The 19,083-nt window shown below is 36.1% G+C and overlaps 2 protein-coding genes across 6 annotated transcripts in view; one reads left to right on the plus strand and one right to left on the minus strand.

Moving 5' to 3' along the window:
* Positions 1-2,697, minus strand: part of LOC126977837 (UDP-glucosyltransferase 2-like) — an 88,092-nt gene extending 85,395 nt beyond the window's left edge. For all 5 annotated transcript variants that reach the window (XM_050826469.1, XM_050826466.1, XM_050826467.1 and 2 more), the window contains exons 1-2: positions 2,542-2,697; positions 1,382-1,469 (exon numbers count right to left, since the gene is read on the minus strand). In XM_050826469.1, the coding sequence (XP_050682426.1) occupies positions 1,382-1,469; positions 2,542-2,694 (241 nt within the window). In that variant the 5' untranslated portion in view covers positions 2,695-2,697. The remainder of the gene's footprint in view (positions 1-1,381; positions 1,470-2,541) is intronic.
* A 10,399-nt stretch (positions 2,698-13,096) lies between these two features.
* Positions 13,097-14,404, plus strand: LOC126977820 (biogenesis of lysosome-related organelles complex 1 subunit 1). Its single transcript, XM_050826421.1, has 3 exons — positions 13,097-13,400; positions 13,483-13,555; positions 13,717-14,404. Exons 1-3 carry the CDS (start codon positions 13,340-13,342, stop codon positions 13,982-13,984), a joined length of 402 nt encoding a protein of 133 aa, XP_050682378.1. The 5' UTR covers positions 13,097-13,339; the 3' UTR covers positions 13,985-14,404.
* Positions 14,405-19,083: the final 4,679 nt, after the last annotated feature.

The raw sequence follows: 19,083 nt of genomic DNA on the forward strand, positions 1-19,083 counted from the left end.
TTTCTATGCTTCAGAAGGTCAGGAAACACGATTAATACAATTATTAAAGAATATTGCCAGACATCAATTATTGAATTATTTTAATAGAAATCAATATCAGCAGTTTTTTTTATGTCTAGAGACTTAAAAGTTTTAATTATTTCTCCAGGGCTAACAAAACTAAAATTGAAAATTTGTTGACATTCTTTAACATTTTCCAGAAGAAGTGACTCAGCAACACTGGTGGAGGAGACAAGAGTACTTGTGATAGAAACTGGAATGTCAGAAAACAAATTCTCAAAAGCAGAAGCAACTTCCTGCTGAGATTGAATTATAGTATTGTTTATTGATAGATTGTATTCAATGTTGCGGTCTTTCACTCTTCCAGATTCCCAGTTAATCACATTCCAAGTCATCTTTATTTTATTCGGTGCATTTTTAATTATTTGTCCTATATGCATAGACTTTGCGATAGAACAAACACTTTTAAATAATTTAGAGTATTTCTTAACATACTCGAGAAATTATGCATCATGATTATATAATGATCTCTCACTATATAGTACATATAGCCTTTGTCTGCTCCTATGAATGCCAGCTGTTGCCCAATCATTAAATGACAAGAGACCACCTGATTTGACTGTCTTAGAAGTATATATAGAAGCAAACTCTGTTTTAATTATTTTAAATAACATATCATACATTTCATTGTGATTAATTATATTTGAATAAATCCAAATTTAAGAGTTTAACTGACATATTTCCTCTATATTTCTCCATTCGCCTATTCACAGGAACAAACGTAAACTTTTTAATTTTATTACATTTGTGGTCTGAACTTAGTTTTTTTATTATTGCCTTAGAAATGGGTTTATAATTGGATTGGTTTAAACCGAATAAACGTTTATTTTAGAGTATCAATACTTAGTCTGGCCCTTAATACTGTTACAATTTAAAATAAACAAAATAATATTACATTTGAATTTGGAATCTGTAATTTTTGTATGATTTTACATTGATTTTTCTCATTTTGGCGCCAATACAAGACATTGTACAGTATTTTACGATGTTAAAATGGAGTGGGGTGATAAAGAGAACCGAATCGCTGTGATTGCATTTCACGAAGCGTGTATTGAGCCAAATGCAATTTTCAAAACTCTCCATGTACGTGGGGTATAACTAAACTGTTTGTGTACCGGGCTATTAATGAGACCTCCACTGTTTGGTACAGAAAAAGATCTGTCCGTCCACGTAGTGTTTGTACGAAAAAGCTGGTCAAAGCAGTAAGGGAAAGAATTCGAAGAAATCCTGTCCCAAAGCAAAAGATTTTATCTCGGGAGATGAAGATGCTATCTTAGAACCATGTTGCGTGTTTTAAAAGATGACTTATTACATAACGTACCCTTAAAAGTTTTGTTATTGTCACTCACATCGATAACTTTCGTGTTATTTGGTGGATTTTTGGGTGGAAACGGTGTGATGTATGTGACCTGTAATTAAATAAGGAACTTTATTACATTGTAAAGTTTTGGATAAAACATGCAAACAGAAAAATAATTTAGTTTGTTTAACTATTATTTATTTTTAATTTTTTAGTCAAATTAGTGTAATGTCGGCGGTCCTCGATAAATCTACAAAGTTTGAATGAAATCTAGTCGTTTAAAGTGGGTCAAAATCGCGCCTAAAGAAGTCGGTTACAAACATACATACAAACATACAGGTGAAGCTAATATAAAGCGTATAAAAATGTTTCTAGTCGCCTCGATACTTTTTAAATACAAGACTTTGTTCAGACTTTACTTAAGTAAAACTTAGCTGAGTATGATAAAACGCGAACTTGACAATTGCAATGGACATTCCTATCTCAAGGTCAGCTTAATTTCAGGTGTCAAAGCAATATAAAAATAAAAATAGCTGAAGAAACTGAAAAACAAGCTTTGGTTGAAAAAATTATGGTTGAAATTTAAAATGAACATCAATTCCTATCTTATCGTTATCCTATATTATATAGAAGAAAAAAGTACTTATATAAATTAACAAAAATCTTATATTGCAATTTGAAAAATGGAATAATTTTATCAAATTAATGTATTGTCATCAGTGTTTGATAAATCTACGAAGTATGAACGATATATCTAGCCGTTTAAAGTGGGTCAAAATCGCGCCCAAAGAAGTCGGTTACAAACATACATACAAACATACAGGTGTAGCTAATATAAAGCGTATAATAATTGATTCGTATATAATTTCTGATAAATTTTCACTATACTTTAAATTCTTCCGATTATTTTTGTTACTATAACAATATAAATAATTGATAAAAAAAAATAGGGTCTAAGAACGTTTTACTATACTAAGTTCTAATTTATCATTTTGGTAGAACTCTGAGAGACTTCTCTCTGAGGCGCAAAAACTCTTACTGATACAGTCCAGTTATAAATCATAAACTTAATGTTGTCAAAAATATAGTTAGGCCACTCTTCTAAAATATATGAATTTTTAAAAGATAAAGTTATAAATTGCCATACATAATTTAGTATTTGTGGAATTTATGGGTCTTACTTCATGTCCTGCATTTGTTAGATGTCTAACCAAGCCTTCTCCCAGTATTCCATGACTCCTTCCAGGAAGGGAAATAACCACCAATATTTTATATGCATCAACACTACACAGTAAAGATATAACTAATAACAGAAATTTAGTCGTCAACGCCATTTTCTGGAAATAATAACACATTGATTATTGTACATAATATTGCAATAAACTAAACCACATTACTTTGAATCTAAAGTTTTTTCATTAAAAATCAAAGACACGTATTTACTAAGGTAACATAAGATATTGTAGTTAATAAATTTTAATATGTTTTTAAATAATTATTGATAACGCTGTTCTTAGTTCTGTGTGCGCGAATGAATGAGTAATGACTATTTTATCTCGTGATCTCGTGAAGGTCATAAAGCTTTGACGCTCCGTTGTCCGACTGTTGGACTGATCACTGACCCACTTAATTCATTTAAATTTTTATCAATATACAATCGAGTCCAAATATATATATCGGTTATCAAGTTAAATTCTTTGTTGTGTACAGTAGAGGCTCCTTTGCACAGATTGCCGACTAGATTATGGGTACTACAACGGCGCCTATTTCTGCCGTGAAGCAGTAATGTGTAAGCATTATTGTGTTTCGATCTGAAGGGCGCCGTAGCTAGTGAAATTACTGGACAAATGAGACATAACATCTTATGTCTCAAGGTGACGAGCGCAATTGTATTGCACACAAAATAAAGCTTCCAGATGAATAAATAAAAACATACTTACGTTTAATGGATATGTAGATACTGTTACACACTAACAGAATATAGCTTCGTTTATATATATCTCGTTGTACTTCAGAAGTATAAATGTACGATATCGTTATCGTAAAGTACCTTACATCTACCAAGTCAAGGAAGTAATAATGACATCTAATACTAAATGAAACTACTTATTTGTGGAGACAATGTTTATATAACTATTTGTCAGATACCATGCACGATCTTTTATTTAAGACTTATGCTGATAATATTCTTATCTGCATATTATAAAATAATAATTTCTTATCAAATAAATCTTCTCTCATTGATATGGATTTCTCTTAGTTGTGCAACATTACAAAACACTCAAAAAAATCAAATCAAAATCAAATTATTCATGTAGGTCACGAAAATGACACTTATGAATATCAAAAAAAAAATCTTATTGAATTTACCACTACTTCGTAAAGGGTTGAGCTAATGAGAAGAAGTAGCAGGAAACTCAGAATGAAGATTAACATTTTATTCGTTTTACAAATAATTACAATTACAATACATATATGTAAAGTGATGCAACAAACATACTCAAACGTCAAATAGTCAATGCCTTACATGAGTAAGTCAAGAAATTAATAAATTTAAATTAATACAAAACAAAAGTAATTGAGTATAGTAGCTACATCATCCACACACACCGTAAATATATAAAGGTAGTTTGCTAGCATTTTATAAGCGATTATAAAAAAAACTACGTTTAAAAAAACCCACTTGAAAATCTCAAAAGTATAAAATAACATAATAGAGATTTAATTTAATACATCTCTTATGCAAAACTTATACCTTTAATATTAATAAAATACTATTATTTATATGTGCTACCTATTGATAGGGTTTAAGTCGGTGCTTGCCCGCATGGGTTGAACCAAACAGGTTAGCTAGACGAAGCTATCCCGCTCAAAGTCACGCGTGGCGAGTGTAGGTACTTACATTTGGCTTGGCACCGCCTTCAAACCTATCAATGGGTAGCACATGCAAATAATAGTATTTTACTAATATTAAAGGTATGAGATTTTCATAAGAGGTGTATTAAATTAAATTTCTTCTTTAAAATGCGTATTTAATAGGAGGTATTTGGGTAATGGGGCGTTTAAGAGGGAACCTGGGTCAAGCGTAATTTGAAAAATAGGTACCTATTTGAAGAAACTATCGATGTCGCGCTGCGCGCGAAACACAACTACCTCTGTGTGCGTGAATAGCCCGTGTTTTGTGTGAGTAATGCGTATGATGGGGTGCGCGCACGCCAAAAATCCCGTTTCATTTAACAACTTACTCCGTACTCGCTCATAATTAGTATTTGACCCTGGCTATTGATACACGGATTTGTAACGTTGCTATACTTTGACTCTGCTCGCACTCGGCTTGTGAATCGGATTTTGAGTAATTTTGTACACTACCTACTGAAAAATTTATGTATCAATACATATTTTAAATCTTTAATACTTATATTCGAAAATATTATTTAAATTAAATGCTGTAAAGACTTTTAGCAACCTACCATAGAGAGTAATCTGTTGAACGATCGTTACTCACGGTTAGTTTGGTGTAACCTGTTAGCTCTTGGAGATATTTGTTGGTGGAAATATTTGTATTTTTCGTTTCACTTTGTTAAGTTACTTAAAAGTGTTTTATCTTTAATGCACCAACACTATAACCTTGTGTAAATGGCTATTCTGTCTTAGGTATAATCCGCTTGTGACGAAAATCATTTGCCTAATTTTATTTTATTTTATTAGGAAAGCTTAATAACGTATACTAATACAGTTTTCACTTAAAGGTGTCATAAAAATAATAATAACAGAATAACCTTTCTATAAATAAATCTGTTTAAAGTATTTCTTTCATTCTTAAACCAAAAAAATTTTTGATGTAAAATACCTTCGTCTGTGCTGCCAGTTAGCGTATAGACAACCCGACAGGCTGATGATGCGTGGCCTGTTTTGATTTGTTAAATATGTGTGCGTTAGTAAGTGGTATAATATTCACTATAGCAAGGAGCTAATTCCAAGCGTGGCTGACTGTGTAGGACTTGTCAATCAAAATCGATTAAAGTAACAATAGATTCGTTTACCTCTTCTATCTTGCTGTGACTCCGTTAAAAGGCATAAAAGGCATTTATTTTCTCAAAATTGATTCCTTTAGAATTCTTTTTGATGTCATTTCTAATATACTAGATACTACTACCGCTTCGGAAACAAATGGCGCTCTGAGAGAGAAGACGCGGCGCAAGAAACTGTTCCAGCATTTTTTTTTTTGCGCCCGTTTTAATCAAAATATACAATATTGTACTTTCATTGCTGTAAAATAATCATAATCTAGTCCCAGGCTGTCCGATCACTTAGATATTAGTTAGGGGTGTTCTAGGACACTTTGTTCGTCTATACGCTAGCGTATCTTAAGTCTATGGTATCAATATGAGTGTGTTTCAATTGCATGATGTCAACCCGCCATTATCCTATTGGTGCCAATTGATCTATTTTTTATTTTACACCTAGCTGAAATGAATAATAATTGAAAATGAATGCTGACTAGAGTTCACCATTACAATCTAATCTTCTTTGGTGGAAATTAGACTGGAATAGGGGGAAGAAACCGTTCTTAATTTTGTTCTTCCTAGATATTTTTGAAATATTTTGAACAGAAAATATTTATGTTTGGTGCTGCCTGCTTTTGAAATTATTTTTCCCCAAACCAAAATTATTAATGTTGTTTTTTTTATACAAAGAGTCAATTCAATTGTATACACAGCGTGTATGGTGTACAATATAATGAATTTCCTTTGATTAACGCGAGTGTTACCTACACATTACAAGAATTAAAACGCGTGTAATTGTGACTGTGTTTTCACATTAGATAATTGCGTAAAAAAACATTTTTATTATTATTTTAGTTAACACGACGCGGACGTTTCAATACCTTTCCAGATCTCGTCCTCCTGAAAACGAGGTTTTATAACTATCTGTTTTATATTAATACATTGAATTGTTACTATAAAGTATAACTTCTTTATAATCTATATAAATCTTAAAGGACTTTACAGACCACTTTCACGTAAGATTATATTGTGTATATCTGTCATGCCAAGATTATATTATTATGATTATTCATATTTTATATTTGTTACAGCATTCCCAGAGACCATGCCTTACAGATACGTTGGATTGAAGCCACGGGCTGAAAATATTGGATAGCAAAAATGGAATCTGGAAGATGGAAGAAAAAACGGATCTACTCCACTCATTTTGAGAAAAATATTTTAATCTATAAGAAAAAAACTACGTTTATAAGAACCGACTTCAAAAACTGAAAAGTATCAAATAACTAAAAATTTAATTTAATACACCTTTACCTTTAATATTAATAAAATGCTATTATCTATTATGCGCTACCTATTGATAGGTTTTAAGTCGGTGCCAAGCCCTAAACAAAAAAAATGTGAGCGTGACGGGACGCCTGGCAGATGTGAAACATCGACATTATTTTGTAAAAGTAATATGCAGAAAAGAACATATTGTGATAGGAACTAAATATGTCATAATGATAAAATAAAATATTACGATTTTTTCCCAGATAACGATGACTATTTATTGAATAAACATTTATTTTCATTAAATACAAAAATTTACGAATTTATTTCAAATCGTGACTACTCGATTCGTTTAATCAGTGACTTCGGTATAGTTTTATTCGATGTTGCCTCTGAGGACGGTATTACTGTGACAAGGCGACGCGTCGCCACGCCAGAAATCGGTTTTACGTGCGGCTATAGATGTTTCACATCAATAAAACTTAATATTATAAACAGCTTACTGTAATTATTAAGGTTGTCTGGCCACGCGTGTCTGTCCGCTTGGGTTGTTTTGTTCTAGATGAAGCTAGCCCGCTCAAAGTCACGCGTGGCGAGTGTAGGTACTTACTATTACATTTAACTTGGCACCGACTTCAAAGCTATCAATATGTAGCACATACAAGTAATAGTATTTTATTTATATAAAAGGTAAAGGTGTATTTAATTAAATTTTTAGTTATTAGATACTTTTCAGTTTATTAATTCCGTTTTTTTAAACGTAGTTTTTTTTTTATTTTTTACTTTTTAGTGTCAGTTAATAATTATAATATATAATCAACCTAAATGAAAACTCTTAAAAAGCCGTACACAAAAAACAATTATATCGTCGAGGTAAACAAAAATTTTCAAAAAATGAAAACTACTAGGCCATACCTTACGGGTCACCTGGTGTTAAGTGATAACCGCCGCCCACACTTTCTTTCAACACCAGAGGAATCACAAGCGCGTTGCCGGCCTTTGAGGAAGGTGTACGCGCTTTTCTTGAAGGTACCCATGTCGTATCGTCCCGGAAACACCGCACAAGGAAGCTCATTCCACAGCTTCGTAGTACGAGGAAGAAAGCTCCTTGAAAACCGCACTGTGGAGGACCGCCACATATCCAGATGGTGGGGATGATATCGTAACTTGTGGCGTGTCGTGCGAAGGTGAAATTCAGCGGCAGGAATCAGGTTGAACAGCTCTTCGGAACACTCCCCGTGATAAATTCGGTAGAAGACACACAATGAAGCGACGTCTCTACGCAACGCTAAGTGATCCAGCCGTTCACAGAGCGCTAGGTCCCCGACAATTCGAGCGGCTCTGCGTTGCACGCGGTCAAATGGATCCAGCTGATACTGGGGTGCTCCAGTCCAGAGATGACAGCAATACTCCATGTGAGGCCGGACCTGCGCTTTGTAGAGCGCTAGAATGTGGGCCGGCAGTTCCTTCGAAGCCAATTTGGCTTTGCCCTCCAGATGGCCACGGAATTGACAATCGCTCGAGATTTCGAGACCCAGTATTCCGATACTAGGCGAGGCTTTAAGGGAAGTGTTCTCGAAGAGCGGTGATACGGGAAATGGGGTTTTTTTAGTGGTAAACGCACAAACTTGAGTCTTCTGGGGGTTACATTGGACAAGGTTCAACTTACCCCATTCCGCGACCTTCTCGAGAGAGGATTCGATAGAAGACACAAGTTTCTCCCGGCACTGGTCGACGTTTTCCCGAGAGAGACCTGCATGGTCCGTGTATACGGCATCACCAGTGCTGTCGTCTGCATAGCAATGTATGTTGGTGGTGTCCAACATTTCATTGAAATGCAGAAGAAACAGCGTGGGAGATAGCACACAGCCGTGGGGCACTCCAGCGTTCACGGCTTGGGATTCGAGCAATAACCGTGGACAACGACCTGTTTGCTGCGCCCAGTGAGGAAGCTGGAGGTCCACTTGCATAAGCTCTCGGGAAGCCCAAATGATGGAAGTTTTGCGAGGAGCGCCTTTTGCCATACACGATCATAGGCCTACGCTATATCCAGGCTAACTGCCAGGCCTTCCCCCTTGCTTTCAATAGCCGCCGCCCATCTATGTGTTAGGTATACCAGAAGATCGCCAGTCGACCGATCATGGTGAAAGCCGTACTGCCGGTCGTTGATCAACTGGTGACCCTCAAGGTATACCAAGAGCTGGCGGTTAATTATGCTCTCCATGATTTTGGAGGGTTGGGAGGTAATAGCAATAGGCCTGTAGTTTGCCGGATCCGAACTGTCTCCTTTTTTTGGGATCGGATGGACAAGGGCTGACTTCCATGAATCAGGAACTACGCCTTTTGAATAAGAGTGCTGGAATAAACGCGTCAGCACCGGCATCAACTCAGGGGCACACGTTCTAAGCACGATTGGAGAAATGCCATCCGGCCCGCTCGACTTCCTGACGTCCAACGAAAACAGAGCTCGCCTAACAGTTTTCTGTCCGAACTGTAACTTCAGGCATGGAGCTCTGACACCGCGGGATGGTTGGCGGTGTTTTTCCGTTGTCGTCAAGAGTCGAGTTGGAGGCAAAAAGAGTGCACAGAAGATCGGCTTTCTCTTTTGCCGTATGGGCCAGGGTGTCATTTCTCATGTGCAACGGCGGCATAGACGGCTGGTTGAATTTACCAAGAGCAGCTTTCGACAACGACCAGAACTTGCGTGTTCCGGTCGGGTCACTGGAAAGCTGCTCGCCAATTTTGACGACGTGCTTCGATTTCACACGGGCGATTTGCCGCTTAATAAATCTGGAGGCGCGGTTATATTTCCTCTTCAGAACTTTGCAGTTTGGATCCTTTGAGCCCAGCGCCGCAACCCAAGTTCGATACGCCTGTTTTTTGCAGTCAGATTCTGCTTTAACTGACGCATCGAACCAGGGCTGTGATCTGCCACCGATCGGTACTACAGAGCTTGGTATAAATATCCATGCCCTGCAGTATCACATCGGCTACTGCAACTGTCTACTGAAACACACCCTGCCCCAAGGGTAGGATGCAAAAATGGAACGCATCCTATCCCAATCTGCTGCCTTGTAGTGCCAAACGCGGCGGGTCGCTGGTGGTCTGCGACGTTGGCGTCGGAAAGGCACTACACTCCTGACCAGGCAATGGTCGGACGTTCCGATAGGGGCGTCGATAGAGACCTGGTAACCATCAGGATGTGTTGTCAGCAGAAGATCTAATAAGGACGGCATGTGGCTATCCACATCCGGGAGCCGCGTTGGCGACTCAACCAATTGGGATAGACCATACGCCTATGCAAAATTATGCACAGATCGCCCTGCGTAGTCTGTAGTACGTGATCCAAGCCATTCGGCATTGTGCCCGTTAAAATCACCCAAGAGCACGATTTCAGCGGAGGGGATCAGTGCAAGCACGTCCTCAAATGCCGCTTGAACGCAGCCCATGAGGTGATCCGTTTCTGCGTTACCACTATGGGACCTGTAGACACACGCATAGATGTGGACGTGGTCCTCTAAATCTACGCGGAGCCAGAGAGTAGACAGGTCCCTACCCTCAAAATTGCCGAGACGGCGACAGCAGATATCCTCCCTAAGGTACACACATACCCCGGCATGAGGCATGAAATTATGCTCAATTTTGTACCCGTATCGCTAGGTCGAGATATCTGCGTCCCCGTGAGGAAACACAAGGCCAGCTGCGCCGTCTCAAGGTGGTGGTGGATGGCGTTTAAATTGGAGTGAATTCCCCTGATATTACAGAAGTCCACATTAAGCGTGGAGCGGGGTGCCGTGGTGTTGCTGGCCTGTTTGTCCATAGATATGCGCGATACTGTGCCTTCCCAGAATACGAGAGGCAGCCCGAGCGAGAATGCTCGGGGAGGGATTCTCCGACTCTGGTAGAGCCGGTACCCTCCTGGGGTAATATCTTTTTAAGGACCGCTCTCATATTTTTGTTGAGGGGTGATGGGGGGGGGGGGAAGGAATGGCTTCCGGTCCTCGACACTAACCTATGCGAAACATAGCGGCACTAGGCCGCTACTTCACGCCGGTATTCTGACGGCAGCGTGACTCTCCCACTTTCAAAAAAACTAAGCTTACTGTTCTATTCCCTAATGCTGGTTCACTGGTGGTATTTTTTCATTCTTTTAGTATTTTTTCTAATCTGCAGTAGGTTCGGTCGGTTTTAATTAGGTTATTATTAATGGTCTACCATATTATTAGTTTAAAAGCGTTTAATAACGATTCGTATGTACATTACGTCACTGATTTAAGATCTTACTACTATTTTCTGTCTACCACAAGATTAATTAAAAAAGATACAGTTAGTTTTTTAAATATCCAAATTAGATTCGTAATTCTATTACTAACCCATTCTGAGCGAAGGTTTTCGAAAAGGTAATGTTATAAATAGTATTCCATATTTTTTTAAGAGTTTTAGCAGATATTTCTACGAGGCGTCTCTCATACATTTTTTTTTTGTTTTTTTTTTTATTAAATTATTACATTTAGTTACGTTATCGTAGGTACGTGAATTTTAAAATATCATTATCAGGACCAGATCGTAATCTAATTTGCAGTTTTAATTGCGTTAAAAGGCTGCTTATTTAACGCTTTTATTTGAGCGAAGCGAAGCTGAGCGGATTTCTCTGTTAAATTGTGTCTCGGCTATTTCTGGACCGATTTAAAAAAAATTGAACTCATAGAAAGCTTTCGAAATTTTCTAGGTTATTGTCGACAGGATTTTGAATTTTGACCTCATTCAATTATTATAATTAAAAACAAACATGATTACCAAATTATTTTAAATTAGCACGCGCTATTTATATTTATTTAAAAATTGAGCGGATTGATCAAATCTTTTTTGGTTGAATTTGTTTTGTATTAGTATAGACTAAGTTTACCTCGCTTCGCTCAAATATACGCCGCAGCGATGCGGAAACACGAGCGACTGCGGCATCTTAGTTATGAATGTATATATTATGATAATAGCCATGTCACGCACATCAGATCATTCAATAAACCTTTGATCCCAAACAATTGAATGAAACGGATAATTAACGCACTCAGAAAGCATTATTAGTAAAATTATTGATAATGTCTTTAATACTCACTATGGTTTATTTAATTGGTGTTTCCTTTTAGAGACAATAAGCAGACTTCATTACTAAACTACTGACTTACGGAAACATTAGCACTGTAGTGAATAGACTTATGTAATATTATTATTATGTCTGCTGTGACTTTTTCGAGAGGAGGAAAATACTATTACGTATTTGGGCCCCGAAACGGGGCCCAATATGTCGGACTCGAGTGTCACCCCATACCGACTAAAAGGCTCCTCTATGCTGTTAGCCCTGAAGGCTTTTACAGCGACATAGGACGTGGGCCGTGGAGGCCGCAAAGACTACGCAAGAACAGTCGCAGGGCCTGTCCTAAGGAGACTCCAATTTCGGACCGGCTGTGTGCTTTTGGGAAGGAGAGAGAATGAAAATGAAGATGAAAGATGAGAAAGGCACACTCGCCAGCAAGTGTGGTGGTGTTTTGTGTAATGTATGTAAGTGTGTATGTATGTGTTTATGAATGTATGTTTGTATGTATGTAAGTAGTGTAAATATTTGTGTGCATGTATGTTTGTGTTTGTGTCTGTTTATGGAGTGTGTTTGTGATTGTGTAAGTGGTGTATGTCAGTCCGTGTGTGAGTGTGAGTGGAGTGAAAGGATTACAGGACGAGGACTAACGTCTCGTCGGGTATCAAGAGAATGTGTGGTAAATCTAGATTGCGGCCATCGTCAGAGTGACGAGTGCCAGTGGTTTGCGGCGGTTGACCGCGCCTACGCCTGCGAAAGCGGTGTGTGCGCGTCTGTGTCGATGTTTGTGTGTGTGTTGCGTTCGCGATGGTGATGTCGTCATCAGTGTCTACCGTGACGTGCCCGGGACGTCTTAGTGGGTTGAGACTATTGTGAAGCGGTCTAGTGTGACATTAGGATGTGCTAATCACTATGGATACGTCATATTGATGAAAAATAAGAGTTGCCGCTTCTTTTTAGAAGTTTGTTTAATAGATACTGATTAATATTAACTAGTAAAAACCAAATTATGGCCTTCTCTAACTCTAGACATAAAAAAGCATTACATTTCTTACACAGGACTAAAAGTGCGTCTTTATTTTTAACTATAGCAAGATTTGAGCAAATGGCACTGAATGAAGATTGTCAGGCAAGTCTCAACCAATCCGTTATTTTGTTTGTATCGTCAATTGTGTTTATTTGTATTACCTTCAAGGGAAGTTAAATTAAAAATAATTATAAAATAAAGAGTAATCTATACTAAAATGCGTTTATTTTTCACCACATGATATACAAAAAATATTCGTTCATAATAAAATACAATAAGGTTGACATTTGACATTGACACCTGACAGTTACTAATTCAATGACAAGACATTATCTATGTTTGTGATTTTAAGTTTTATCAGAGAAAGAAGTTAACAATAGTTCAACTTTTATTTTATTAATTTTATTCTACTAATTATTTAAGTAAATTAGAGTAAAATTAGTAATTAAATAATCGAAAACAAAACCATAATTTATAAAATGTTTACCGCTATTAAAACATAAATAATGGCTTGATTTCATCTAAACACTAATTTGTAAACGCAAATCGCTGAAAAGATATACCGCAACTTAAACATCAAAATGTTGTCATCTCTTGTAAAGGATCATCAAGCTAAGCAGGCTTCCAAAAGAATTATTCAAGGTATTCTTATTAACTTATTATTGTCTTTATTTATTCTTGTGTTGGAAAATATTGTACATATATTAAATTCATATATTTACAGAACAAAAAAGAAAAGAATGTATAGCTGCAGCGAACGACCTAACGCAAGCTCTCGTAGATCATTTAAATGTGGGGTATGTCTAATTATTTTCGAAAATGTGTTGTATCTCCATAAAATACATGTAATGATTAGGTGACAAATATAAAAGCATACATATATCCTTAAAATAAATATACCATAATATTCAATTTATTCTTATACATACAATTTAGATGTTTTTTTATATATTCACAGTGTTGCTCAGGCATATCTTAATCAAAAGAAGTTGGACGCAGAGGCAAAACTTCTACACCAAGGTGCAATAAATTTTGCTAAACAAACACAGCAGTGGCTAGCTCTAGTTGAGAACTTTAGTAGTGCTCTGAAAGAAATTGGTGATGTAGAAAATTGGGCTAGAAGTATTGAAAATGATATGCAAATCATAACAAACACATTAGAACGAGCATATGAAACAACCAGAGATCAACCCACCAATGTGCAGTCAATATCAAATTATAAATAAATGGACAATCATTATGTGAACAGCTCCACAAAGTACTATAATAATACATTCCATAGTGATTTTATCGATTTGATATCATGTTTGAAATAAAATTAAATAAATGGACATGCAGGAATTCTTTCATACATTATACTGCACATGTATTTTATTTAGAGACTAAGAATTTCAACTCCACAATATTTTTTTTTCAATTGCAATTTTCTGGAAATCCTAGTAAAATGTGTTTCACTCTGCCTTTCAATAGATTGCTGGACATCTCGGGTACAAGAGCACAATCAAGCTGTGATGGCACATTTTGGACATGCCAGTTATTGATATTTGTGCTGTGTGTCTTTTAGTTTTAAGTCTCCTTGTTGATATTTTTACATTTATGCATAAATATTGTTGGTTTGTTGAATAAAGTAAAAAAAAAAAACATTACATTTATGATTAATATGATTTAATAACATTTCTTCTACAATGTCAAACATTTGCGGCCACATACATCTGTTAACCTGAGTAAAGGGTTGAATATATCATTCAACTCATTTGATGAATGATTGAATTTGTAATAAAGGGCTCCATCTAAAAACTTTGGATGCTTTGCACATACTGTTACATCCACTGTAAACTTCTTTTTTTTTAATTTGAAATTGTTATTTTTGTACAGTTGGTTTTAAAAATACAGCCTTTCTAAGATATAATCAACAGATTTTAAATATTTATCAAGCACTAGAAATAAAAACTATTTGTTACTTATGAAAGTATCATTATTGTCACTAACAAAAGCAATATTCAGTTTAATTCCTCTGGTGTTGGTGATCCTCCTCTTCCATAAAAAAATTTAGACCTTTTAAAATAAACAAAAGTTGCACAAAATCAAGTAAATTTTTCCTCTTCTCTAAAACTTCTTCTGCCGACTCTGCATTGGCTCTGGCAAGCGGTCTGAGTCTGAGACTGGAAGGTTTGTGTTATAGGTATTATAATATATTGGTGTCTGGTAATCTTAGTATAATTTGATTTAATCTCTTTTTTTGCCTTTTGGAACCCTTTCATTATAAACTCCACAAAACATAAACAGTTTCCGGTATGGAATGACAGTCTCGAAAACTATTTATATTAAAAACTATATTGTAACCGTATCTCTGAATACCCAAATATTTAATATCTTAGTGTTATCCTTATTTCTTAACGTAGCTGTGAAATTTACTGACTATCTATTATTAAGTAAAAATTTGTACTCATGAAAATAATATTTTGTTGCCACGTCAAAATGTATTAATAAATTGTTCCTTCCAAGATAAATTGTTTGCGAACGGTGGGTTGTTGCGGTGACGGAATTTATTAGTTTATTTTTTCAATCAGCCGTATTTAAGTTTCTTTTTATAGCAAAGAGTACGAGAAGAAGATCCAATAATTCTAAAAAATGTCAATCGTCATAGCCTACCCATAACAGAGACGTAACACATTACAAAACGACCTAAAGTAAGTATAATATATTATGACCCCGATGTGATGATCACTCTGCGCCCGTCACCCTAAGACTACACAATACCCGAATACCACCAGAAAATCAGACACACGTTATTATAAAAGTAGATTAAATAATCTTATTGAAACGGACAGGTCATAATCGGCCATGAGTGAGGATGCCGTTTGGCGATCGAAGAAGCAACTAAACCGTGTCAAACAAGTCAGGTCAAGAGACCGGTAGCGGAACTGTGTCGGCGGCAGCGATAATGTACTATCAACACTATGGACTCTATTGAGAGACGGTTTATACTATACAGGAGCTCGTTAAAAGGCATTTATTTTCTCAAAATTGATTCCTTTAGATCCTTTTTGATGTCATTTCTAATAACTACTAGATACTACTACCGCTTCGGAAACAAATGGCGCTCTGAGAGAGAAGAAGCGGCGCAAGAAACTCTCCCAGCATTCTTTTTTTGCGCTCTTTTCAATAAAAATATACAATATTGTTCAGTCATTTCTATCGCTATAAAATAATCACAATCTAGTCCCAGGCTGTCCGATCATTTAGATATTCAGTAGTGGAGTAATAGGATTTTCGACAGAGCCATTTTTTTTTCATAAATAACTTTCTCTCTTCCTATCTCGTGGAGAGAACTCCTAAACGAACGGTAGAAGGTGGTCACAAATACACGGGTGTACTTAACCACTTGTGCAACTTATTTTCTAAACACACAAATTTACAAAACAAATTAAAGAGAAATTTTATGGGATCTTCACACCGTGCTCAGTTCACCTTTGTTTGTTATCCTCTCCAACCCTGTTCTTTATAAAGGAAGTTATATAATTATTCAATCTGCTGCTTTGGTAATATCGTAAAAAATAAGTAACGGATCGCATCTACAGCTGTATACTATGACGGTAATACACAAATAATTGATGTTAAAACAGCAAATTTACTAATTTCTCCTTTACACGAAAGTGTTCTTACAATTAATATTAAAAACTAAATACTCGACGATCCCTTTCAGCTTTTGAGTTAGATCCTCGTTTAAGTGTTCTGTGGTTAGACCCTTCGAACGGACAACTATACTTGCATCCGGTACATTCTCCCGCCTCGCATAGACATTCAGGAGTCGCCCGTCACCGCCTCTGGTGAACACATCGACTGTTTGATGTCACTAGCACTATTACACACTCACTATACTGTTTACTTTCAAGTATCCATATTGTGGTACGTATTCTATCCTCACGGGTCGACGAGTCACTGTACAGGAATTCGGTGCTGTGAAACTAACGGTGATCCTGATCTAAGTCTCGCGAAACCTCTATCATAGCGTCATGGGCTACATATTTCGTATTTATCCACCGCCATGCATATATTGTGCTTTTCTCTTCTACTGTAGTTATTTTGTCTTTCGCGAATGGTTTATTCAGTCTTGTGTCTGTCTTTCTTCACGTGAGATCTGTACGCCTGTCGCTTCAGGAGGTTTTCGACTTCACTATCGAGGTGGCCATGCAGCTAGTGTTCGCAACAGATTGCAACTTAAGACGAGATATCTGTGTAAACTTAAGCTACACTTTTGCGTTCCCTGTACTTTTCCCAATAAGAATATTGGTCCTGCCGGTGTCGTCTCGGGAGTACTGCGATGCGGCGTACGTTGTTTTCGTAGTGACTACGAAGACGTGAACTTGTATCTGTAATCTTGCCACTGTTTCCTGATGTCACCACCTAGCTGTTCACGCCAATCTGTATCGCACCTCGACAGCTCTTGTAAGATGCGTCTGTCTGGAACAGCCCAACCCAATGCTGCGTGTGATGCAACGGGCTGCTCGAGCCGTCTCTTTCGCATCGTCGTAGCTGTAAGAAGGTAACAAGGTGAAGGTGCCAACTGCTTTGTCCTATTAGAACCCGTTTTTTTAATGCAAAGAAATATATATTTTTAGTATCAAACTAAGTCTAAAACTGAATAAAGCAAAATGTTAAAACGTTCTCTCAATATAATGTGTAGGTTAGAATCTTACTATTTATCGACCATAAATTAATGCATTCCTTATATTATAAAGTGGTATACGGCACTTCATATTAGAGCAATTTGAGTGGTAGGAAACCAAAGTACGTTGTTGTAGAAAAAAACGACGTCATTATTTTTTATGAAAAACTGGTTGTTTTTTTATTTCTTCAGAATTCTATGGATTGGGGTTTGTTTCCAAAAATATTACACTCCTACATTTCAGCCAGTTTATTTAAAAAAACCTAAGTACTTATATCCTTATAATATGAAACGTAATGAATGAGAATTTGGGAAGTAACTATTCAAATCTTATTTTGAATAAAAATATTTGTGTTTGTCTTTCTCTAACCCATCTCTATTACGAAATGCCATATGTGTTCATAGCTTTCCACGAAGATTTTCCACTACTAAATACAAGTTTTATGAAATAATGACAGACGCAAAAACATATAAAAAATTAATTCCTATAAAAAGGACTAGTTTTAAAGCCTTTTGATTTTAGATTTTATAGTGAATACTACTCTTAAAAAACGTTCACGAATATGACGTTACACATTAGAAACACACGGTAAGATTCGTGAATAAAAATACTGCTAGACATAAGGAAAAAAAATATTTATAAGTACGTTTGACTTTTGAGATTTGTCAAAGGAATAGTCTATCCACACCCCCAATTTAAAATAATATAGACAATTTGCATCGTTCACGTGTTCTTCTCATTTGAAAATATTTTAAAACTCCCGAGACAAAAGTGCTGACTACCTTCAAAATCACTTTGACAGAAAACAAAATAGCGTATCTTCCTATACGTTGGCTCATCAAATTTAGGCCCCCCAAAAAAAATATTTTTTCTATTTTTGAATTTTCAATATCGCATATCGTTAGTTCGTAGTTTGTTCTTAATTGTTCGCTATAAATAATTGTTTGTTCTTTTGTTGTTTATTTAAAAACAATTAATTAAAAATGGGGGGAAACGCCTACTATTTGGTTCTGGCACTCGCCGGCACGCTACGCACGGCTCGTGCGTTGTTTTAACTGTTCTAACATAACCTAACCTAACCAATTTTAATGAATTGCAAATTTAAAAAAAAAATCGAGAACAAACAAATGTTTATAGAGAACAGTCAAGAACAAATGGCGAACTAACGATGTATTAAAAAAAAATAAAAATAAAAAATCTGTGGGGCTAACTTTCTTGAGCTCTATACGTTAGCCGACATGGCTCAATTCTTATTAGACAGTCCCACCTCTACGTAGTATTTACTTAGTAAACGATATCTTGATCTCTGTGACAGCTGTCAGTAAAATCACGTCTATGAAGTTCTGAATTTCATAATACTGTTGTAATACAGTAGGTACTTGTAAATGTTGTACTTTATGGGCATGTCGGCTTAATAAGTGATGGGCGATGAATTATTGTGATCACGGACTATAAACTATCGATATTTTAAGTAATACTTAATTTTAAATGAATGAATGTTTTAATTTAATTGTACATATTAATATCATAACATTATTTTTATTTGTACATACTTGATTTAAAGTTATAGTAAGTAAATAAAATCCAATTTCTTATCTACTCATGTAACATTCCATCTGTCAACGGCCCGTCCTTGAGTTTCGGGAGAAGACACG

The sequence above is a fragment of the Leptidea sinapis genome, chromosome 46, assembly GCF_905404315.1.
Source record: "Leptidea sinapis chromosome 46, ilLepSina1.1, whole genome shotgun sequence".
NCBI classification, from domain to species: Eukaryota; Metazoa; Arthropoda; class Insecta; order Lepidoptera; family Pieridae; genus Leptidea; species Leptidea sinapis.